Source organism: Schistocerca gregaria, chromosome 4 (genome assembly GCF_023897955.1).
Source record: "Schistocerca gregaria isolate iqSchGreg1 chromosome 4, iqSchGreg1.2, whole genome shotgun sequence".
Lineage (NCBI taxonomy): Eukaryota > Metazoa > Arthropoda > Insecta > Orthoptera > Acrididae > Schistocerca > Schistocerca gregaria.
The window spans coordinates 461,053,260-461,078,660 of NC_064923.1; the positions used below are offsets into that span (position 1 = coordinate 461,053,260).

The following is a 25,401-nucleotide window of genomic DNA, read 5'->3' on the forward strand; positions in this document are numbered from 1 at the left end:
TGTTTGCTGTTTGTTCCCATTCATTTAATCGTCATCTAGCCGCAGAATGTACAATACCATTTGGGTTCTCAGACACAGAAACTACTGGTGCACACAGATATTGTTTTGGTTGTGGTCTTCTGTCCAAAGATTGGTTTGATGTACTCTCCTTTCCAATCTGTCCACCGGAACCTGCTCACTATATTGAAGCCTTGCTCTCGCACTTCAACTTCCCCTCCCCTCCTGCCCCCTACTTTCTGACATTAACAAATTAACAATTCCTTGATGACTCACTGTGTGTCCTATAAACTGATCCCTTCCTTTAGCCAAGTTGTGCTACATGTTTCTTCTTTTCCTAATCCGATTCAGGAATTCCTCGTTGTTGTTGTTGTTGTTTCTGTTTTTGTTCTGCTCTTCAGTCCGAAGACTGGTTTAATGTAGCTCTCCACGCTCTTGTATCTTGTGCACGCCTCTTCCTTTCTGTTCTACCCACCTAGTGTTCAGCTTCCGTTCATTGCACCACGTTTCGACAGTATCTGTCCTCTTCTTGTCTCAATTTTCGATCGTCCACTTCTCATTTCTGTAGAAACCCGCCCGACTTACACAGGATGGGGAAAAATTGTGTCACGAAATTTTAAATCTGGATAGCTAATGTCAATAGCAACCAAAATTACTGATGTTGGGTAGGTCGACACGCACAATTTTTAAACTACGAAAACTTCGCGCTACGCTCCGATTCGCCGCGGGATTGCCCTGATGCCGTTCGTCGGTTGACGGGCAGCGCTATTCTTGTCGGTTCACACATAAAGAAAGGGACGTCAACCGACGAACGGCAACAGCGCAATCCCACAGCCAATAGGAGCATGTGGCCCCAAGTTTCCGTAGTTCAAAAATGGTATGTGTCGACCTACAGAACATTAATAATTTTAATTGCTACTCGCATCAGCTATCCGGACTTAAAGTTTCGTGACACAATTTTTCTCCACACTGTATATTCCTACAGAAAATACATACTAACAATTTATATGATAAGTTAGATAATTCCACTTTCAGAATCTCTTTTCTTATTGTTGCCGTTGTTACTTCAGCCATCATAAGTTATTTTGCTGCCCAAGTAGTAAAACTCATCTGTTGTTTATAGCGTCTCATTTTTAATCTCATTCTCTCGGCACTACATGATGTAATTCGACCCATTTCGTTACCGTTGTTTTGGTATTGTTGCTATGCATCTTATAATCTCTTTTTAGGCACTGCCTATTTCGTTCAACTACTCTTTGAATTCTTTTGCAACAAAGTTTTTATTTCTTCTCCCCTAACTCTAATTTCATTTCCAACTTTCTTATATGTTTCTTTCAAAGCTTGCTCAACGTGCAGATTGAATAACATCGTATTTCACTTCATTCTCAATTATGTCTTCCCTGTCACATCCTTCGACACTTAAACAAGTTGTAAATAACATTTCAGTCCCTGCATTGTATCCCTGCAACCTAAAAAATATCAAAGAATGTAGTCCAGCCACACTGTCAAAAGCTTTCTTTAAATTTATAAATGCTATAAACGTTTATTTGCCCTTCTTCAGATTATCTATCATGGTAAGTCACTGGGTCAGTGTTGCCTGGAGCAGTTAAAAACTTACGCAACGATGATCACAATCACACAACGCATTTCGAGAGCAGGCTGTCATCTTAAGGTAAAATACACAAAAAGTTTTTTAAGAAAGGCTAACACTTTTACATTGAAAGAGCATTAAAGCAGACGAATGAAACAGTCTCTGTTTTACTTTACATTTAGTCCTTTTCACATTATGCACTAACCGTTGACCTAACACACTTGTTTCCTTTCGTACAGCAACTGGTGCTGTCGCCCTGGAGTCACGTGGCTTATCCGCGTGGCCAGCACGTGCCTGGCTGTGTGAATGAGTGCGCGAATACGCTTCACGAACATTGACGGAAGTTGCCGAAGACTGGCGACGCTAATGACAGCGCAGGTATACTGGCCACGCGGCTGACAAAGCCGCATGATGGCTTGTCCACAGCCATGTGGATTTCACGCGCCCGTACTCACTTGCATACGGGTTGCATATTTCCATTGTGCACCTGTGCGATACGTTTCACTTAGCGCTAGACTTAGGCGAAATTTATGCGAATTATAAATAACGAATACAGATATAAATTGTTATTTGTTATGCATAAACAACAAATATTATTTGAAACATTATTCACTTACACGATTAAAAACACTTACTCGTCATCTCTGAAAAAAAAGTGTTAAGAGTAATAGCTAAATTTCAGAACTAATTGAATTTATTGAACCAGTCCCTTGTCATTTATTCAACGAATCTACCTTTTGTTTCTTTTAAATTAGGTTTCAGAACAACCCTTGTTTTAAGCGACTCGTCGGAAACTTCATTTGTTTTACGGAGATTGACCGTTGTGACATTAAAGAAAACACGATCTATACAAGCAGTGCACTCCTGAATTCGTGTATATCGTAGCTTCGATGGATGACTTTAGACTTCTTAAGTAAAACTTGAGCAATCATCCATTCTGCTGTAGATTTTGGCAAATAGTTCATAGTAATTCCACTATAACTTTTCAAATCACGTTCCAAACAAAATCCTCTTTTCACACTATACTGTCATTCTAAAGTCATTACCACTGACAAGCCTTTGGCTATTATATGTCTGACGTTCGTTGATGTCTCTCTTGATCAAGGACAGAAATAGAAGTGAACTACTTGCTTTTAACTTGTGCGTAAGACTTTGCTGTAATACATGCAGCTGGTATGTTACTATCATCTCCTGACGCTTTCACAATACACAAGTTGCAAATATACTGCAATATTACATATTCCTTTATGTACTCAAACCTAGTGTCTCTTGTAAAATTTTTCTATGTCAAAGATATATGTAGTTGTAGAGACGGATGTTGAATCAGAAAACGATTCCATTTTTAAAGGCAAGTTTACTCAGAGTTAATCTTAAAACAGTTTGGATGACTTTTGATATGCAGGGACATTCTATAAACGTTTTAGGAGACCTTAGATTAAAATTCTGGTGATTTTGGTCGTTAGAAACCACTAAGCTCTTGCTTGGTCCACTCATTTTGTAGCTCTACAACGACGAATTGTAAAATTACATCAAGGAAACTTGCACATTCAATAGTGTTACTAATCTAAGAGAGATGTTGAAAACTGAGAGTTTCTGACGGCTGTGTTCTCGTCGCTGGTTGCATACGTGGAGTTACTGAGCCATATTAGCACTGGGAGCGCTAGACGTACTGGCACGCGCAGAGACAGTTGAAGTGGGCCGAGTTTCTAGTGTAAGGCTGTATGAGACTAGACTGGCTGTCCGGGGCAGCCAACTAGAAAATGACGTGCATTGTAGACTGCGCTGTGATTCCGTGGCTCCGCGGTGCCAGCCGTGTGCAGACTGTCCCGCGGAGAACTCGTGTGGCTGCCTTCAGTATCCGTGCACTTGTCGAAGCCCCCAGACCTTTCTTACATCCTGAACCAATTTCATGATGTCTTTTGACAACTCGCAATACCTGAGTGAATTTCAAATTCTGGAGAGACGTATTACGTCCTCAAATTGTAGCCATCTCTTAGTGGCACATAGTTTTGTAAAATATTGCTTGCATTTATTAAGGCAATTGCAGATCTTCTTCAGCGTCCATTAGGCGATAAAAATTGGTTCCTTCTCCCTTTATTTGCCAGAATGCCGGAAGTGCATTCTATAAACAGCCTAGTCCCAGACAAAAGCTTTAAAAGTTCCTCGCTCGATAAGGACGCATTAAATTTTCAGATACACCAGATGCTTCTTCTCCGCCAGTGACACACAGAATTGGCCCTCCCTTGTTTGATATGCGACTATTCTCCGACATTCGTAAATTTTTACTACGAGATTCGGGTGTAAAATTGACTGCATAGAAATAGATGAGTCACTATACTTTCTGTATGCTACCTCATCTATGTAAGTGAACTTATAATCCACAACGCATACAACAAGCAAAACGACATTAAAATATTTTTATAACTATACTAAAGTATATTTGTTATGATAAAGATGCATAGCATATTCCACGTCCGCCGGCCAGGATGGTCGAGCGGTTCTAGGCGCTATAGTCTGGAACCGCGCGACCGCTACAGTCGCAGGTTCGAATCCTGCCTCGGGCATGGATGTGTGTGATGTCCTTAGATTAGTTAGGTTTAAGTAGTTCTAAGTTCTAGGGGACTGATGACCTCAGAAGTAAGGTCCCATAGTGCTCAGAGCCATTTGAACCATATTCCGTCCATCTCGCTCAACTGATTGGCCATGACCAATCATCAGCTTCCTGTCTAAATTGGCTGCTTCACATTGTCGCCTTGGGCGTTACAACCCAAACTGCTGAGGTCGTCCGCCTATGAGCATTTTTATGTTTCACTTGTTACACTGTAAATCAAGTAAATCTTTGCTCAACTTGAAGGATGGTTTCGGCACCACAGTGCCATACTAGCCCTGGTGGTGTGCCCTTGACTTCCTCCCAGCTATGTACAGAGTTATGTTGTCAATTAGAGGGGGATCTACATTTCAAAAGGTAGTCCAAAGTACGGACCAACTAGACATTATTTTCATTATTATAGGCGAAAGACGTTGTAAGAACAATGAATGTCGTAGGGCCAACCAGGATCGAACCCTAAGCCTACGTTTTCTAATCTGGAACTTAAAGCTTCGAGTCAGAAAGGCACATTTCGGGATAAACCATCAGAATGTTATTTATCAAAGAGAAACTGCACTGAGCCACGGGAACAAATAATAATTCTGTTTTAGAATTAAACAAAGAAAATTGTTTGTTCTATATGTTACTCGTTATTTAATTTATATAATTTTAATTTATATAATAATTATAATTTATATTTATTTACTTCCCACGAAAGCTTACGTTGTAGCTGGACTGAATTTTTTTTAAAATTATATACGAGGTTGACAATTACAGTTGTCATAAATCTTTTTATTTTGGTCTGTTCACAATACGTCTACATGTCGGTGCAATTTTAGTAACTGACTGAAACCAAGCATTAATTTTTCAGCTATTATTTCACGGAAATACACAGTTCAACATGTGAAACAATGACCCTCAATAATGTTCAACATTCGGTTATCACTTTAATTTTCGTTATACCGTGCTAATAGTAAAATCGATCATTTTAGAAACAACATAACTTCACATTATATGAAAAATGAGTTATCTATGTCCAGGGCTTCTTTAAGGGTAGCCGCATCGTACTGTATAGAAACGAAATAATTTCCATTTACCTGTTTATGTTTTTTGTGTGCGGTATGTTTGTGTTAGATTTAGAAAAAGCTTAGCTTCTAGAGTTCTGTTGTTTCTAATCTTAAAGTGATTCTGTTGTCAGTGCTGTGTTATCTGTTTATTCTAGTCATTGTCGAAGTACTCTACAGATTTTTCTTTCAGATAGCAGAACGTTCTTGGTCTTGGTTATCTTATTTGATTACACCGTGCAGGCTGATAGCAGTTTTATCTTAAAATTGTGCGATAGTGAAAAACTACACAAAACTACACAGGTGGGTGAAGAATGAAGCTGAGTACAAGGGCGAGGTGATTAAAACAGCATGTGTTGAAGGAAGTGAAAACATAAAATATGCAGCGTAAACAATTTCGCAAAGAAAAACAGCTGGGAAATACAGTTCCAAGAAATCATGTTTTGATAATGTTGATACGTTTCGTCGGACATCTTTGTAGACACATTTAATAATTTCAAGAGCAAAGAATATCAGGGTATATACTTACAAGATCTCATCGCCTGTTACACCGTGAAAAGACCTCCTCTGCGACATCCATTAGGTGTAGTCACAGTTTTAGTACTTCGTCATACTCAACGATGAAAGAAAGAGGAATTCCGAAAAGCATTTTTAGCTTTCCGTGATCATAAGAATGGCAGTAGACTCCGTTGTCTAAGAAAATTGTTGATAACTGGTAAGGCTCCATTTGCTTTAAGAGGAATAATCCCTCACACTAAATTCAAAACTGCTCGAAATTAAGATGCTCGTTCATCAACATATTCAGCCTTTTCCAAGAAAACAGACTCATTTTTTCCTCTTAGGTTAAAAATTACCTTATGCGAAGTTATATGTGAAAATCGTGTTACAGATGTTTAAGAAAAAGCATACTGTCATGACATTGCAAAATCCAGCATTGAGCTGTTGTCAAAGCATTATGGAATTTATCTTCCAAAAGAAGGCTGTGAAAGAATAGTAAAGTCCCAGGGAAGCTCACGGTTACTATGGCAGACGTTGATACGTAAGAAGATAATAAATTCACTAGAGAACGAACGTCTTCCAAGAGACAAGCATCCATCACTGTCAAACACTATGTATTGAGTCGTCACTTTCACTGTTTCACTGGTTCTTTTTATTTTATTTATTTTTTAATTTTTTTTTCATCAGTCTTCTGACTGGTATGATGCGGCCCTCCACGAATTCCTTTCCTGTGCTAACCTCTTCATCTCAGAGTAGCACTTGCAACCTACGTCCTCAATTACTTGCTTGACGTATTCCAATCTCTGTCTTCCTCTACAGTTTTTGCCCTCTACAGCTCCCTCTAGTACCATGGAAGTCATTCCCTCATGTCTTAGCAGATGTCCTATCATCCTGTCCCTTCACCTTATCAGATCCGAATGGGGGACTATTCCGGAATCTTTTGCCAATGGAGAGATCATCATGACACTTCTTCAACTACAGGCCACATGTCCTGTGGATACACGTTACGTGTCTTTAATGCAGTGGTTTCCATTGCCTTCTGCATCCTCATGTCGTTGATCATTGCTGATTCTTCCGCCTTTAGGGGCAATTTCCCACCCCTAGGACAAGAAAGTGACCTGAACCTCTATCTGCTCCTCCGCCCTCCTTGAAAAGGCCGTTGGCAGATTGAGGCTGACTTCTTACGACGGAAGTCTTCGGCCGCCAATGCTGATTATTTATCAAAATTTAGACAGTTGTGGAGATTGAACCCGGGACCGACGACGTTTTGATTATGAATCAAAGACGGTACCCCTAGCCCACGGGTACAACACAAGCATACTGCATTCAAAATATGAACATTAATGTATTTCAAATACTCACCTTGACTTTCAGGGGCTGTAGTTGCATCACCGTTCATCAACACAGCAGTGGAACATAATTCATCCTGCGGCGTACTGGGAAGTGAAATGTGTGTTTACCGCAATCAAGAGCGGCTGTCAAACACTGGAGCTAACACATGCTCACAAGAAGAACATCTTGCAGTAAAATATCAGAAATTTTACTTGAAAATTTTGCACAATCATTGATAATTTGATTTATTTGTTTTTAATTTTGCATTTGTATTGCCGTTTGTAACATCATAAGATTATTTTTGTTGCGTAATTTGAAAAAAAGTTAGATGCCTCAAATTAGTGTTAATTTTAAGGTCAATATGTTACTTAAGTCATACATTTGTGTAAGTTTGTAATATCAATCAGTTCTTACATCTTTCATAGCTGTTGAAAGTAAAATTATTATAAAATTGTGTACAATAGCACGTTGCAGTGGTAAATTTTCGCATATATTCTTGTTAATTTTAGAAAAAACGTAGGCCTCATCACTTTTATCACTGTTGTAGATGGATCTACTGCGGGTTGGTGATAATACTATATGTTGAATTACTCACCTAAGTATACTTTTTAAAATATAATAATCAAATTTTGACATGTGTTAAACTTTTTATAAAACTAGTTTATCATATTTCCTGAAAATATGCGTTTATGGAGTTATGCTCTTTCTAAAATGACTGATTTACATAGTGAATCTCAAGTATAAGCATGGCAGACGTCTTCTGCATACAGCGAAACAGAAATTCGAATTCAAAATGCGTTTGAACGCTTGCCAGGAACATTATTGGCGCTACGTTGTGTCGAAGCTGCATAGACTGATAAGAGAGTACGTTATGACCGCCGCCCTACTACCAGTATAAACTCAATGGCAGCGTCATCTGCCGAAGAATGACTGCTAGTCAAACACAGGCATGAGGCATGAAGTACTATTGAGCGAGCTGTCCGTGTGCAGAATGCGGAAGGAATGTGATCTGTCTGACTGATGGCCCGGAGACGCAGCACGAGCATTACGGAAACTGCACGATTTGTCAGGTGATCGAGGAGTGCTGTGGTGGGCGTCTTGGAAACGTGCGAAACCGAGGTGAAATTATACCCAGGTGTCATTACATATGTCGAACGTCGTAGGTGGGGGGGGGGGGGGGAGGGGGGGCAGACTGGTAAAACGGGACAAGCAGTGAACTGTGGCAAATCTGACATCAGACTTCAACGCTGGGAAGACTACAAGTGTGTCTGACTGAACACGGCATAGGCAACTGCGACTGGAATGGGCTCGCGACCATCGGAACTGAACGCTGGCGCAATTTCAGAGCGTTGCATGGTCTGATGAAGCACGTGGGAGTTCCTGAGTCCAGATGAGTTTGTGCAAGGTACCATGACGGCCAAGGAGTATCATACACTGGTTGCAGACCACGTACACCCTTTCATGACTATCATAATTCCAGATGACAACGTTTTTCAGCAAGATAATGCACCATGTCACAAAATCAGGAGAGTGATTGAATGGTTTGAGGAACACATTGGGTATTTCAGTTCATGTGCTGGCCCCTAACCTCACCAGATCTGAACCTAATCGCAAACAACCTAGCGCACTGATCACTCGTGTCACTGCTCACCCAGAACACTGGTCAGCGTTTTCCAGTAGATACGCAGCAGAATACGCGTCACTCTAGACAGCCGTTAAAAATACATGTTTTGCTTACATTACATCAAACACGGTCTTGCTCGCTTTCATAATCTCTTGTGCTTGATTATTTTTCACACGAATGCCACAACTACTCGTTCCAAAACCGTTAGCGACTCTCCTTCTTTAACTTAGCTTCCATGTTCTGGCACAGTCTGTAAGAGTACCATATGGTGTGTGTATAAAAGACTCGTATTTTTTAGTAGTGTCATTCCAGTGAGGAGCGTGTACAAGGCCAAATGAGGCCCACAAATGGTCTGAGAAAAGCCAAGAACGAGGCGTGGCAGAAATCTGGAGAAGACAAAGAAAGGAAGATGGAGATTGCCTGTGCAAACGACATTGTGAACATAAAATACAGACAATACATAAATTAGTGAGGTAAACACAGAAGAATAAACGACGTATTATCACAGGCTGTTTACAGAAGACTAAGCCCATTCCTTACAGTCGAGACTGTATAAAGACGAGAGAGAATTCCAGATTAAGTACGTGCAAACATAAAATATATAACGAATGGCGTTGGCCTTGCTCCAGGTAACTTAATTATCTGACCTGCAAAGAGAGCATCAAAGGTACTTCGAAAATTTGAGTAAGCTTTCCGTCTTAAATACTTTCTCTGTGGGCTTCTCTGTATAAATGTTGTGACTAACCTATACTGTACTTGCCAACCGTCTCTTCTAATTATAATCGACACGGAGACGGTGCTTTAGAATATGAGACATCAGATGACCTTCCTCTGTGATAAATACCGTCAGCTTTCTCGACGCTCCGAACAGCGATAGAGTGCTTAAAACTATGAATATGAAGTAACGTAAAGTGAATAAGACAACTCTCCCTAACATTAGAAAAGAAACAATGTAAAATAAAATGTAATTTAAGTCTTGTAGCAATATTTTCTTCCTCGAATTATAGTTTAAAAGGTTATAAACACAAATTTTTAATAAAAAATGGAAAATAAACCCCTGCTGTGTAAAGTTCGTTTGTGGAAGTTACAGTACTGTAATTAGCCTACATCGTTTATCCGGTTCTACCTTTTTGATTTATGATGGACATTCTTACAAAACGTATGTAATTTCATAAATTAATATCGAGAGATTCCATACAGGTACGACAAAGTTTGATACAATAAATAGTTACTAAGATTTTTAGAGTACTTTATCGCAAATACAAGGTCTATATTAGCTTCTAGGTACGAAATGTATGAATTTATTTATCGAAATAATACTAATGATATTATGAAATTGTAGCTGTTGAATTATTAATAACTGTGAAAATATGAACATCCTTTCTCTTCGTTACACTGTTGTGGAAACGATTCTCTCTACTCACAGGGTGATACATAACCTTTGACTCTCAATGTTACCGTCGGCACACGACACACCTATTGTTCATCGTCACTGCAGCAATCCTTTAACCCCCTGTCTACGGGTTCCTTCTCAAGTCCGTGGTGGAGGTGGTGGTTAGTGTTTAACGTCCCGTCGACAACGACGTCATTACAGACGTAGCGCAAGCTCGGTGTAGGGAAGGACTGGGAAGGAAATCGACTGTGCTCTTTCAAAGGAACCATCCCGGCATTTGCCTGAAACGATTTAGGGAAATCACGGAAAACCTAAATCAGGATGGCCGGAGACGGGATTGAACCGTCGTCCTCCCGAATGCGAGTCCAGTGTGCTAACCACTGCGCCACCTCGCTCGGTCTTAAGTCCGTCTGTCGCTCCGTGAACAGTACTCTTGCAGTGCCTGGTAAACGGCGGCCTCTAGTAGCGCCTCCAACCCGTTTTCCCATTCTACGCTTTGCCTCATCCACAACTCAGTAGGCTCATTACATCTTACTACGGGGATATGGGTGTTTCATTCAGCTTTCAGTGGCACCTGCGCAATAACTCCCGCGGCTAGACGGCAAGTAGGTTGATAACAGCAGGCACTAGTGAGGTCCCACGTCTAGATTAGATGTCGCACCTGGCAGTCGCAGATACAGCCGAGCACGCAAGCCCTGCCAGCTGGACCGTCCATTGATCTCCCATTGCTGCATCCACGTCAGTGCATATGGCTTTTACCAGCAGGGAAGTTCCGGGTGTGTGAGGGAGCCACTTTATTTTGTATCCCCCTAACAATACAATGGATTAATCTTGCACTCGACACAAACAAAATTACTTATTAATATAGAAAATATTGGTGTAATTTTAGACTAAAATATTGCACGATACAGCTTCTTTCATTACGACTTTTCGAGTCATCCGACCGAAGCCTAGTATTCGTACAACCAAGTTCGTTGTTACTCGCATAAAACCTTTGACAAAACGGTATGTTAAACACCAGTAATCCGTCTGTTAATAGTACTAGCCTGACGATCGTAGTAAAAGAAAAAAACAATGGTTGACCGAAAGACCTGCCCAGGAAAACATAGTTTTGAAATCTGGAACGAGGTAAGATATTGATGAAAACTTGAGATATCTTAAAACTCATTTCTCATTATGGAAACAATATGTTTATAATCATTTCAGAATTGTTGAATTGTGAGTTATTTGCCTTCTTCATGCACTTCTGTCGTACTGTTATTCACTGACGAAAAAAAAAATCGGGACACCGAAAACGAGTTGTACTACATAAACGAAAGTTTGTCGGCGTGTTTCTACATCTGAAACATGATGTATATCGGGATTTCAGTCCAGTCGCATAAGAGGGCTCTAGAAGCACCACTAAGGGAATACAAATGAGGTTAGCATTAAATACAGACCGTGACGGATCGTGAGTGGTAGTTACCTTTGAGATTGGACTTGGTGAGTAATTTTAGTCAGAAAGGCCTTTAAGCCAACAAAGACGCCATTAGCAGCACCTAAATCGGTTTCAGCAAGGTCGTGGAATAGGGCTACGAGAAGCTGGATGTTTCTTCTGCGGTGTTGTAGACAGACTTGGTAGGAAGGTAGCCACTGCACATGGTTGCTGCCAGCGGTGATTAAGAGAATGTACGGTGGCGAGAAGACCAGGCTCCTGACGGCCACGTGGCACTACCAAGAGGGAAGACCATCAAGAGGGAAGACCACAGTGACATAACGAAGTCTTACACTACTGGCCATTAAAATTGCTACACCACGAACATGACGTACTACAGACGCAAATTTTATTGACAGGAAGAAGATGCTGTGATATGCAAATCATTAGCTTTTCAGAGCATTCACACTAACTAGGTTGGCGCCGGTGGTGACACCTACAACGTGCTGACGTGAGAAATGTTTCCAACCGATTTCTCAAACACAAACAGCAGTTGACCGTCGTTGCCTGGTGAAACGTTATTGTGATGCCTCGTGTAAGGGAGACAAATGCGTACCATCACGTTTCCGACTTTGAGAAGGGTCGGATTGTAGCCTACCGTGAATGCGGTTTATCGTATCATGACATTGTTTCTCGCGTTGGTTGAGATCCAATGACGGTTAGCAGAAAATGGAATTGCTGGGTTCACGAGGGTAATACGGCACGCCGTGCTGGATCCCAACGGCCTCGTATCACTAGGAAACGAGATGACAGCCATCTTATCCGCATGGCTGTAACGAATCGTGCAGTCACGTCGCGATCCCTGTGTCAACAGATGGGGACGTTTGCAAGACAACAACTATCTGCACAAACAGTTAAACGACGTTTTGCAGCAGCATGGACTATCAGCTCGGAGACCAGGGCTGCAGTTACCCTTGACGCTGCATCACAGACAGGAGCGCCTGCGATGGTGTACTCAACGACGAACCTGGGTGCACGAATGGCAAAAATTAATTTTTTTCGGATGAATCCATGTTCTCTTTACAGCATCATAATGGTAGCATCTGTGTTTGGCGACATCGCGGTGAACGCACATTGGAAGCGTGTATTCGTCATCGCCATACTGGCATATCACCCAGCATGGTGGTATGGGGTGCCATTGGTTACACATCTCGATCACCTCTTGTTCGCATTGACGGCAGTTCGAACAGTGGACGACTCATTTCAGATGTATTACGACCCGTGGTTCTACCCTTCATTCGATCCCTGCAAAACCCTACGTTTCAGCAGGATAATGCACGGCCGCATGTTGCACGTCCTGTACGGACCTTTCTGGATACAGAAAATGTTCGACTGCTGCCCTGGCCAGCACATTCTCCAGATCTCTCACCAATTGAAAACGTCTGGTCAATGGTGGCCGAGCAATTGGCTCGTCACAATGCGCCAGTCACTACTCGTGATGAACTGTGGTATCGTGTTGAAGATGCATGGGCAGCTGTACCTGTACACGCTATCCAAGCTCTGTTTGACTCAATGCCCAGGCGTATCAAGGCCATTATTACGGCCAGAGGTGGTTGTTCTGGGTACTGATGTCTCAGGATCTGTGCACCCAAATTGCGTGAAAATTTAATCACATGTCATTTCTAGTATAATATATTTGTCCAATGAATACCCGTTTATCGTCTGCATTTCTTCTTAGTGTAGCTATTTTAATGGCCACTAGAGTACAAATCGGTTACTTCAAGTACAGCTCCGAGACAGACGCGAGCATTCCACTGACCCGAAGCAATGCCCATTTACGACTTCAGTGGTGTCAAGCGAGAGCTCATTGGAGAGCAGTGTGGAGGTTTGTTGTATTTTGTGATGAAAGCTGGTTGTGCCTCGGTGCGAGTGATGGCCGTGTGTTGCTTGAGGGCCTAGACGTATCCTATCAGCCTGATAGGCACATTGGACATAAACCTGGACCTATGGTAAACTCGCTGGACCTATGTCCTGCAGAGCGATTTTGTACGACCGTAGAAGCACTATACTTCATGAAAGCTCACTGCAAATTTCTACGTCAATCTGGCGATTTCACCCGTTGTGCACCCATTCATGAACAACTTTCCAGGAGTTTATTTGCAGCAGGATAACTCCCAAACGAATACAGTTGTTGTAACATAATATGCTCCACAGTGTGTCGACATGTTTACTTCGTCTGCGAGATCACCAGATGTCACAAACTGATATACGGCACGTGTACAGACCAATGCATGCACGTTTGCATGATTGCATTCAACATTCCGTTGGTTACACCGGTTACTGATGTACCATCATTTCACAGTTGCTATGGCTTATCTCGTTCTTACATTAACCTGTTATCTTCCAATGTTAATCAGTTGACTATGTTACCTACAGAAATCTATTATCGAAGATACATTACCTTATGTTATTTACTCTTTTGATTTTGGGATTTTTTTTCCGTCGGTGTATTTGACCCGTAAACCTGTCGCTTGTTCTGGTATAACATATGGCACTCTTGCTCGCCGTGATCAAATCAGCTACTCTTCCTGTAGAGGTTGTCATACGACGGTAAAAGCTTTCGGTGGATATAAAAATTTTACATAAAAATGTGACATAAAACCTTTCTTGCCGAATAACAGCATTTTGAATATTTGCGACAGGAGGACATTCCATTTTTCAAAACACATAGTCCCATAGATATTTATAGTTTTGTTTTAATGAGTGCGCCAGTCAAAGGCTGTATGTGTCAGTTAATACATAACCAGTGGTAATATGCACCCTAATCTCCTGACAACTATGAAACGATACACGAAACACTGTATGGGGGATATGATCTAATTTGATTCATGTACAATGTGCAAAATTCCCAATTTTCCCTTTTATAAGGTGTGATGACATGATGGTGCCACAGTTGCCTATGTCGTGGTACTCCTGCGACATAATCATCTCACTCACTCGACCCTTTGTAATAGGATTCACTTGCTTTTTTCCTCTAGTGCCCAATCGGGTATTCCGTTTACCGCAGTGGAGTTTTCCAATTCGGTTTAGTCATACGTCTGACGGTTTTCTTCTCAGACTGACGTTAGTGGAGTTTGCCACACCAACAAGAATAGTCGAAACCCAACCCAAATTTGATTGTCGTGTTGGGAGACGATACTCGCAAACTCATTCTTCAAAACCTAGAGACGAACTAACTACAGGATGTTGTGCAACAATATCGACAAAGATGCCACCACATAGGGGCCATAGCTTGATATGCGCAAACTCGCTCTTTAAAACCTACAGACGATTAACTACAAGGTGTTGCAGAACAAAATCGACGAATTTCAAGTGGTTGTAGAGGGCGTCGTGAGGAACAAACTGACGATAGGAACCCTTGTCCAAAAAAAGACGCCACATAGCGCAGAAGTTACAGGCGACAGCGCCTGCCACTAGGCTACCTCTTCAGCAGGAAACGTGACCTTGTACTCTGTCGGACCGTAGTAGGAAAGTAATGCAAAGTTGTTTGTTTTCAATGATTGCGACTGATTGTCATGATTACCGGTGGATAAGATGGAGCTAACTGCTGCGGAGAAAGTCCTTGTGCCCTAAGAATGCGATACTCTGTCGACGCGGATGATAACGGTTTTGGACATGGGTTTCCATTCTCTGTTTATTTTTCTCATGGAACCCTCTAAACTCTCCATCGTTTTTCCGAATACGGGAGAAAAAAAAACGCAAGAGGAAATCCTTGTCCAACACAGTCATCCACTGCGGCAACAGAGCATCTGATTCTTAGGAGATGAGTTCTGTCTACACAGCAGCTATCTCCTTATTCTGCAGTGGTGATCTTGGCAATCCGTCACAATCGCTGAATAACAAAACAACATTGCGGGACGTTCCTCCTGTGATACCTTAGCGTACCACGTCACGTTCACTGCCCAAGGGGTGGCCTAGTAGCAAGCACTGGTGTCTATAACTTTCAAGCTCTGTAGCGTCGTTGGATGAAGCTTCTCGACGTGGGTTGAGCTTCCCAATTTGTTCCTCATGACACCCCACTATCCCTTGAAATGTGTCAGTATCGTTCTGTAACATCATGTGTATAAACAACGTAGGTATTGTGGAACTCACAGTGCTCGAGTCCTACTTACACATGCCCTTTTATCTGTATTCATTGGCTTAATCTTGACTGCAGCAGCCAGCCCGTGTGGCCGAGCGGTTCTAGGCGAGTCAGTCTGGAACCGCGCGACCGCTACGGTCGCAGGTTCGAATCCTGCCTCGGGCATGGATGTGTGTGATGTCCCTAGGTTAGTTAGGTTTAAGTAGCTCTATGTTCTAGGGGACTGATGGCCTCGGATGTTAAGTCCCATAGTGCTCAGAGCCATTTGAACTATTTTGAGTGCAGTCCGACATTTGCAATGATGTGAGAGAGATTTAACTGCGCAAGATATTGATCTCTATTGGCCATGTGCATCGCTATGCAGACAAACGGCCATCATTATCATTATCGCCAAATTTGTATACGCGTCTCATTGACCGATTTTTTTATCGGTTTGTCAGCCGCAACCCAGAATCTGCATCTACATCTGTTTTTATACTGCGCAAGCCACCCAACGGTGTGTGGCGGAGGGAACTTCACGTCCCACTGTCATTGCCTCCCTTTCCTGTTCCAGTCGCGTATGGTTCGCGGGAAGAACAACAGCCTGAAAGCCTCCGTGCGCGCTCGGATCTCTCTAATTTTAGATTCGTGATCTCCTCGGGAGGTATAAGTAGGGGGAAGCAAAATGTTCGATACCTCGTCCAGAAACGCACCCTCTTGAAACCTGGACAGCAAACTACACCGAGATGCAGAGCACCTGTCTTGGGGAGTCTGCCACTTGAGTTTGCTAAACATCTCCGTAACGCTATCACGCTTACCAGATGGCTCTGTGACGAAACGCGCCGCTCTTCTTTGGATCTTCTCTATCTCTCTGTCTACCCGACCTGATACGGATCCCACACTGATGAGCAGTACTCAAGTATAAGTTGAAAGATTGTTTTGTACGCCACATACTTTGTTGATGGACTACATTTTCTAAGGACTCTCCCAATGTATCTCAACCTGGCACCCTCCTTACCAACAATTAATTTTATATGATCATTCCACTTCAGATAGTTCCGTATGCATATTCCCAGATATTTTACAGAAGTAACTGCTACCAGTGTTTGTTCCACTGTCATATAATCATACGTAAAGGATCCTTCTTTCTATGTATTCCCTATACATATGTTCCACACCATGTCCTCCTCCAAAGCTGAAAGGCCAGAGTGGCAGAATGCAATGTAAGGAGCCCGGGTTCGAATCCCAGCCCAGTCGGACACAAGTCGATGAATTAGCGTCAACTAAAAAGACTTGCACCGGACGACTGGTCTACCTAACGGGACGCCCTCACCACACTCACATTTCATTTGATTTGCCTATACAGCCTCACTGGCCTGTTTGAACGCGGGGCTGCTGATGGGCTGGAGCTCGCCGGTGCTGCCACGTCTGATGAGCAACGCGTCGCACATCGCTGTCTCGGCGGATGAGAGCTCGTGGCTGGGGTCGGTGGGAATACTTGGCATGGTGGCGCCCTCGCTGCTGGCCGTCGTGCTCGTGGACACCGTGGGCCGCCGAAGGCTGCTGCTGACCACCGCACTGCCCTTCCTGGTGAGCGCCCTCTGGCAGCGGTTCGCCTCCACCTACTGGGAGCTGCTCACCGCCCTCTGCGTAGGCAGCATCGGCACCGGCATCAGCGTCACTGTGAGTGCTGCCCAGCCTTGCGTATGCATGTCATTTGGAATACATCTACATCTACATCTACATCCATACTCCGCAAGCCACCTGACTGTGCCCGGCGGAGGGTACCTTGTGTACCTCTATCGGTTCTCCCTTCTATTCCTGTCTCGTACTGTTCATGGAAAGACAGATTGTCAGTATGCCTCTGTGTGGGCTCTAACCTCTCTGTTTTTATCCTCATGGTCTCTTTGCGTGATATACGTAGGAGGGATCAATATACTGCTTGACTCCTCGGTGAAGGTATGTTCTCGAAACTTCAGAAAAAGCCCGTAACGAGCTACTGAGCGTCTCTCTCGCAGAGTCTTCCACTGGAGTTTATCTATCATCTCCGTAACGCTTTCGCGATTCTCTACCCGATAGTGGTGGTCGAGGAATTTGCACCCCCAGACCTCCGCAGAATCGTCTGAGCCTCTGTTTTAAGCCTTCCACTCGGCTTCATACCAGAGGACCGCGATCGGTTCTAGGAACGATACTACTAATAGTTAGCTCAGATTCCACCCCACGAGCGAGACTTTCCGCCTTCACCAACTCCGCCAACAGCCTGTACGAACTGAGGATGACGCCCGAACCCAGACGACAGGAGTTCTGATGCCGACATGAGCAACAATTTGCAGTCGGGTGCACCCAGTGCTCTCTATCGCCTCCGGCAGGGCCTCCTCTACATCTTGGATGAGACCCCCCAGCAAGCAGACAGAGTGAACACTGGCCTTCTTCTCCGACCCTTCCGTTATTTCTGTAAGGGGCTCCATCACCCGCCTAACATTGGAGCTGCCAATCACTAATAAACCCCTCCCCCTGTGTGCTTGCTCGGACCTTGCTGAAGGAGCGGCCAACTGTCCACTTACAGGCAGAGCGGGCGACGCCACACAGCAAGCCTCCACATTGACCCTTCGCCTCTTGCGAAGCGAACGCCGCTGAACCCGGCACTTCCCTTGGGGAGGGGGTGGCCCAACCGCACCCGGTACCCTCTAAGATGTCTCGAGAGCAGGGACCGTGGGTGAAGCATGTAACATCTGGGGTGTACCATGCAAAACACCAGGCTCTCCATGGCCACCACTCTCCGAGGCAACAGCCTTAAGACGGCATTGCAGAACACAGTACGTAGATAGTTCAATAAGTAATGCGATGCATTTTTTTTCTAGCCTAGTTGTGACTGGAAAAAAAGAGCAAAATTTGTTGTGAGACATCATCGAATATTCTAGTTTCAGCCCCTTCAATATCATACGCTATACATAGCCACCAAAATGGAGTGTGTAACAGTGTGAATACCAGGCAGTGAGGTGTCTTTCAGTTTCGTTTGGCGGAAGATCAGAGCATCGAAGATATTCATAGGCACTTGCAGAATGTATACGGAGACCTAGTAGTAAACAAATGTACGGAGAGTTGTTGTGCGAGGCCTCTTTCACCAACAGAAACCTCTGTGACTCCTCCAACGTTGTAACGCGTGCGGACACTTGAAACCTTTCCGTATCCTCTATCTCTCTTTTTTTTTTTTTTTTAAGCAACCTTCCCTTCTACAACAACCTATGAAACCTTTCCTTAGGATTTCTATCTCTTGCTTAATAATAACAAATGAAATCTTCCCTTTGAAATTTATTCTCTTTCTCGACCTTTGCATACAAATTTAATTGCTGCTTATTAAAAGTGATTTTCTGATTATTTCGACGAAACATAGAATGTGTAGTCGTCGTGGCCCTCAGTCTGCAATAACCCAAAACTGTTCCTTACCTTTCTTACTGTTACTGGATCGCCATCTGACTGCTACATCGACATGAATATACTTACTCTGGTTTATTATACTCTATTAAATGCTGGTGGGCTGTCATAATAAGTGGCTGTATTTATTACCAAAGCTGACGTTATTCTTTAATAGCAAAGCTGACGTTATTCTTTAATTAATTTGACTGAAGTTACGTAATTCATAGTTACAGTTTTTCTTGACAACAATAAAATTTTTGCAAAGTTTTACGTTGATGGTTTTTGGGATGGCTTATAATCAGTAATGCAACATCGCTGGCAAAAATTAATTATATTCTGAAAACGCTTCAAATATTTACTGTTGGTAATGAAATGATTTTACAAACGTTCAAATGGGACTTACTGTTTTACAATAATCTTACAACTAGCATTGCGCAAACATACCTTTAGTAATCTTGAGCTTCGCAAAGAAAATGATTCAATAATATTAGTTTCTCTTACGACAATAGTTAGCTGATGTCTCTGTACATCCGTTTATAATCTCTTGTAAATCATAGCTGGTGGCAGGCAGGCACACTACTCCTCTCAACCTCTCGCTTCAGACCTGCTACCAACTCGCGTCACATCTCGCTTACTACTGACTTCCTACGAACGCTAAGTGCGGTATCTCCTGCCAACAATGCTTTCTGGTGCAGACAATCCCTGCTACCATTACAAAATGTATCAATGCGCGGTCTTTCCCGCTCTTTTCTTAAAATGTATCCATACGCGGTCTCTCCCGCCCTTTTTAAATTACATCAATTTGCGGTCTCTCTTGCCAACAATACTTTGGCAGACATTCCCTGCTACCACAATTATTTCCAACATTACAAATATTAATTATTCCTGCTTAATCCTATTAATAAAATATAAACATCTTTCATAAATTGTGGGTTGACAATATACAATAGAAATATTCACGTCTTACACACTCATTCGAGGTGATCGACAGATCACAACCAAGCATCTCGCTGCTCAGCTGGACATCTCTGTTGGTAGTGGTGACACACCCGCCTACCAATTGGGGCACTCATAAATATGTGCTCGCTGAGTTCCTAGCCAACTAACAAAAGACCATAAAGAGCAAAGAGTAAACGCTTGCGTGTTGCAAGGCGTATCGTGACAATTTATTGTCAAACGTAGTCACAGGCGCTGAAACAAAAGAGCAATCTAAGGAGTGGCGACACATCACCTCTTCTCCGAAGCGAAGGTTCAAAGCCACACCTCAGCCGGTAAAGTGGTTGTGACGGTCTTCTGGGACTCTGTAGGGTTTATTCTGTTTGATGGTCTCCGTCAAGGTCCAACGGTCAACTATTAAGTGTACCGTGCTACCCTCATGAAATTAAACACTTCAAAGTGTACGTCGTCACAAAAATGCAAACGAACTTCTTCTTCTCCATGATAGTGCAAGGGCTCACACAAGTATGCGCACCCGAGAGGAGCTCACAGAAGTTCATTGGACTGTTCTTCCTCGTCCACCCTACAGCCCGGATCTCACGCCTTCTACCTTAAATTACTTTGGCGCAATGAAGTATGCACTCCGTGGGAAGCACGTGGCAAGTATGATGGGGAGGTTATTGATGCAGCATCGACCCATATACATAAGCGCAGCAACTACTCCCAGTAAGGTAGCTTAAACCCGTCGCAGTGAACAGAGATTATGTTGAAAAATAGAATTTTGTAGCCTAAAGAGTCGGAAATAATTTGATATACAGGATTCCTGAATAAAACCACTCTCCTTTAAGAAAAAAATATTACATTAATTATTGAACGCCCCTCGCAGTTCAATTGAACTCTCCTATGTAAATAATGCCAGTCATATGTTGATAAAGTATTTCCCACGAGATGTAGGGTCATTATATAACAGCCAACATTCATAATTAACACATTAAACGTAATTCCGCCATCAGAGCCAGATGTCTTATTGTCACCCTTTGCCAAATAATGTTGTTTGAACGCGGAGTGGGGTCAACTCACGCATTCTCCCCCGTTTTCAGATTTCCAGACTTTGGAGACGCTAGTTCCCACTCAAATAGCTCCTAAATTCACGTCACGAGGCCGAGTGCATCTCGTCCTATATCGTATATCTCGTTAACGCTACTGGAAATTGAGCGAGGGTCCTTCACATGGAAGTCAGAATAGCTGACTGCGCAGCTGCGGGCAATTTACTAGACAGTCAGTGCCACAATATATGATATGTTTGCGTGCCCTTCAAAAATGGCTCTGAGCACTATGGGACTCAACTTCTGTGGCCACTAGTTCTCCAGAACTTAGAACTAGTTAAACCTAACTAACCTAAGGACATCACACACATCCATGCCGGAGGCAGGATTCGAACCTGCGATTGGATGCCCTTGACAAATCCCTTTTCACAAGAAATACAGGCACTGTAAAGCACTAACAGTCACATGCAAACTGATTTTAAACATTGCGGATTATCTGATGGAAAACAGAAGCATATAAGGATTACTGTACATGTGTCAGGAAATGCAAAGTTCCCACATAACAAGCCATTCTGTTCACAACACACCATTTATCGCCATGTATTGATGAAAATCTGTCATCCCATGTCAGTCAACAAAGGAGATGTTCGCAGTATACTGCTGAGCTTCATATTATAATACTGCACAAGCTGTGTGGAACGAGTACCAATTGATGCTAACAAAGCATACACCGTCAGTTCAGAAAGTTTCTGTACTAGACTAATAAAAAAATAAATAATTGTTAAAACGGTGGTATTAATGATTCAGGTATTCTGCATAGTCTCCTACCACTTGGATACAACGCACAGAATGTTCATACAACCTTGTAAAACAAGAAGAAGAGTCCCTAGAGGGCATGATGTTCAGCTCACGCCTCACACTGCCTTGAATGTCGGTTATGTCGTCATGTGAATATCTGCACTTCGTCATATTGTGGTAGTTTCATTTTGATAACACCAAAGCTCGTCACCCGTGGTGAAGTTTATCAGAAAAGTGTTGTCCGTGTTTTACATTTTAATCAACACACCGCAGGCCTCCACGCGTCTTACCTTTTGTTCGGGAGTCAGTACGTGCGGGACATACTTAGCATACATTTTTCTGTTGTTCAAAACATTCTGGAGAATGTCTAGAGCACCTGATTTACAGATAATACTGCATTCCAATTTGTGACAGAAGAATGATGACACATTGCTTCTGCACGTCCTTTACTTAACACGAATTGCTCGTAACAGACGGATTGTTAATTATGTTCTTCCAAGAATTGTTAACTGGTTCTATGAAAAGGAACTCTCACCTAATGTTGAGAAAACGCACTATATTTAACTGTGTTCAACGAGTAGAGACATACCAACAACTGATGTAGCACATGAACAAGAGTCTATACATCGGGGTCAATGCTCCAAATTTTTGAGTGCTGTTGTTGATGACAACTTGAACGCGAAGGAGCATACTTCTGTGCTTTCCAATCAATTAAGTTCAGTTAATTTTCTTCTTCGTGTAATTGGTAGTCTTCGAAGTCATGAAATCTGTGTTCTGGCGTATTCTGCATATTTCCACTCGATAGTGTCTTAGGGAATAATTTTCTTTGGTATATATAACCTAGAAAGAAAATATTCATTACACATAAACCGATCAGGAAAAATAATAATTGGTGCACCCCCGCGGTCCACATGTAGCTATCTGTTCAAGGAAACGGGCATTTTAAGTGTCCCATCACAATAAGTGTATTCAGCAACGAAAATTTACATCACAATTTGAGAATAATATGCAGCAATAAAATGTTTTGATCAAATGCACAATAACAATAATGTCTGACAGGTAGCAAACCAAGTTTTAAATCTAATGGAAAATTATTTCTCCTGCAGAATCCCTTTCATTCTATGCTCGAATTTGTTACTACTGATAGCCTGAAAGAACTTGCTTCTAATTATAGCTGGATAAGGAGGACTAAAAAATAAAGTGTTAATTAATGTTAACACTGTACATGGGTGCAGAACCTACAAACTTACTCGTTCCACGTCACTTCGAAAATCAACTGTGGATCATGTGACTAACTACCTAATTGACTGGTCGAATTCACATCAGTTGTTTACAGTTGTTAATCCAAGCTGCTGCCGCAGTTATTGTGTCGACGTCGCTCGTGCGGCAGGAATAAAATCAGTCCCTGGGCTTTTTGGACGGAAAGTGTGTAGGTGTACTGAAACACACAAATTTGGCCAGCACTAATTTTCAGAGGTTTATTTGAGTGATGGCATAACACACGGAGAAGCTACAGAAACTGAATTGCCCCACGCTTGAAGATAGACGGCAGCTATCCAAAGAAAGCCTACTTACAAATATTCAAGAACGAGCATTAAAGGAGAAATTTAGGTATTCACTACAATCCTCTCCGTATTGTTCTTGCAGACACCACAAAGACAAGATTATACTAATGATAGCGCGTATAGAGTCGTTTAAGTACTCACTGTTTCTGTGCTCTATACGCGAACGGAACAGAAAGAAACTCTAATACGTGGTAGAAGACGAAGTGCGCATTACGACACACTTCACAGTGGTTTTCAGATTGTAGACACAAAAGTATATGGCAATAGACGAACCGGCCCCGTGACAGCAGCAGTAGACTTCGTAGAACGTATTTCCCTGTTAACCTCGCATGTCGTTGCTTCCAATGCATGCTATTCGTGTGAAACAAACTGAGTTCCCTGTTGGCAGAAATTCTATGGTGGTAATGAGGGTCATTTCTTTGCTACAAGGTGATGATCCTGCATATTTCCGCCCTCTGGCTATCATCCACCCCGTAAAGTGCGCTGCATACTACGCATAAAGCAATCTCTAACATGAAGACTATCCATTGTCTTAAATATAATACTCTCATTAAATCTTCTGTTACCCACACGATCAGGGAATGTCGTAGAGGGTGACAGTCATAAAGCAGCTTCCATTTGGAAGTTTCTTGCCGATAGTAATATCTCTTAAATGGACTGGCCTGCCAACAGTCCGGATCTGAACACAATGAAAACGTTTGAGATGAGTTAGAATGACGGCTTGGCTCTAGACCCCAGCGTCCCACATCTCTACCTGCCTTGGTTTCGGCGTTTTAGGAAGACTGGGCCGCCATTTCTCTACAGACATTCAGGCTTTTATTGAAACTATCACCAGCACACTTCAGGAGGCCATCAAGGCGAAGGCTGGACACACCCCATATTAATGTTCACTAATACACTACTGGCCATTAAAATTGCTACACCAAGAAGAAATGCATATGACAAACGGGTATTCGTTGGACAAATATATTATACTAGAACTAATATGTGATTAAATTTTCAATCAATTTGGCTGCATAGATCCTGAGACATCAGTACCCAGAACAACCACCTCTGGCCGTAATAACGGCCTTGATACGCCTGGGCATTGAGTCAAACAAAGCTTGGATGGCATGTACAGGTACAGCTGCCCATGCAGCTTCAACACGATTCCACAGTTCATCAAGAGCAGTGACTGGGATATTGTGACGAGCCAGTCGCTCGGCCACCATTGACCAGACGTTTTCAATCGGTGAGAGATATGGAGAATGTGCTGGCCAGGGCAGCAGTCGAACATTTTCTGTATCCAGAAAGGCCCGTACAGGACCTGCAACATGCGGTCGTGCATTATCCTGCTGAAACGTAGGGTTTCGCAGGGATCGAATGAAGAGTAGAGCCACGGCTCGTAACACATCTGAAATGTAACGTCCACTGTTCAAAGTACCGTCAATGCGAACAAGAGGTGACCGAGTCGTGTAACCAATGGCACCCCATACTATCACGCCGGGTGATACGCCAGTATGGCGATGACGAATACACGCTTCCAATGTGCGTTCACCGCGATGTCGCCGAACACGGATGCGACCATCATGATGCTGTAAACAGAATCTGGATTCATCCTAAAAGATGACTTTTTGCCATTCGTGCACCAAGGTTCGTCGTTGAGTACACCATTGCAGCGGCCCGTGTCTTTGATGCAGCATCAAGGGTAATCGCAGCCATGGTCTCCGAGCTGATAGTCCATTCTGCTGCAAGCGTCGTGGAACTGTTCGCGCAGATGGTTGCTGTCTTGCAAATGTCCCCATCTGTTGACTCAGGGATCGAAACGTGGCTGCACGATCCGTTACAGCCATGCGGATAAGATGCCTGTCATCTCAACTGCTAGTGATACGAGGCCGTTGGCATCCACCACGGCGTTCCGTATTACCCTCCTGAAACCACGGTTCCGTATTCTGCTATCAGTCATTGGTTCTCGACCAACGCGAGCAGCAATGTCGCGAAACGATAAACCGCAATCGCGATAGACTACAATCCGACCTT

The 25,401-nt window shown here is 42.9% G+C and overlaps 1 protein-coding gene across 1 annotated transcript in view; it reads left to right on the top strand.

Moving 5' to 3' along the window:
• Positions 1 to 25,401, top strand: part of LOC126267200 (facilitated trehalose transporter Tret1-like) — a 77,631-nt gene that overhangs the window by 18,987 nt on the left and 33,243 nt on the right. The window contains exon 2 of the mRNA XM_049972169.1: positions 16,987 to 17,303. Coding sequence (XP_049828126.1) covers positions 16,987 to 17,303 — 317 coding nt within the window. The remainder of the gene's footprint in view (positions 1 to 16,986; positions 17,304 to 25,401) is intronic.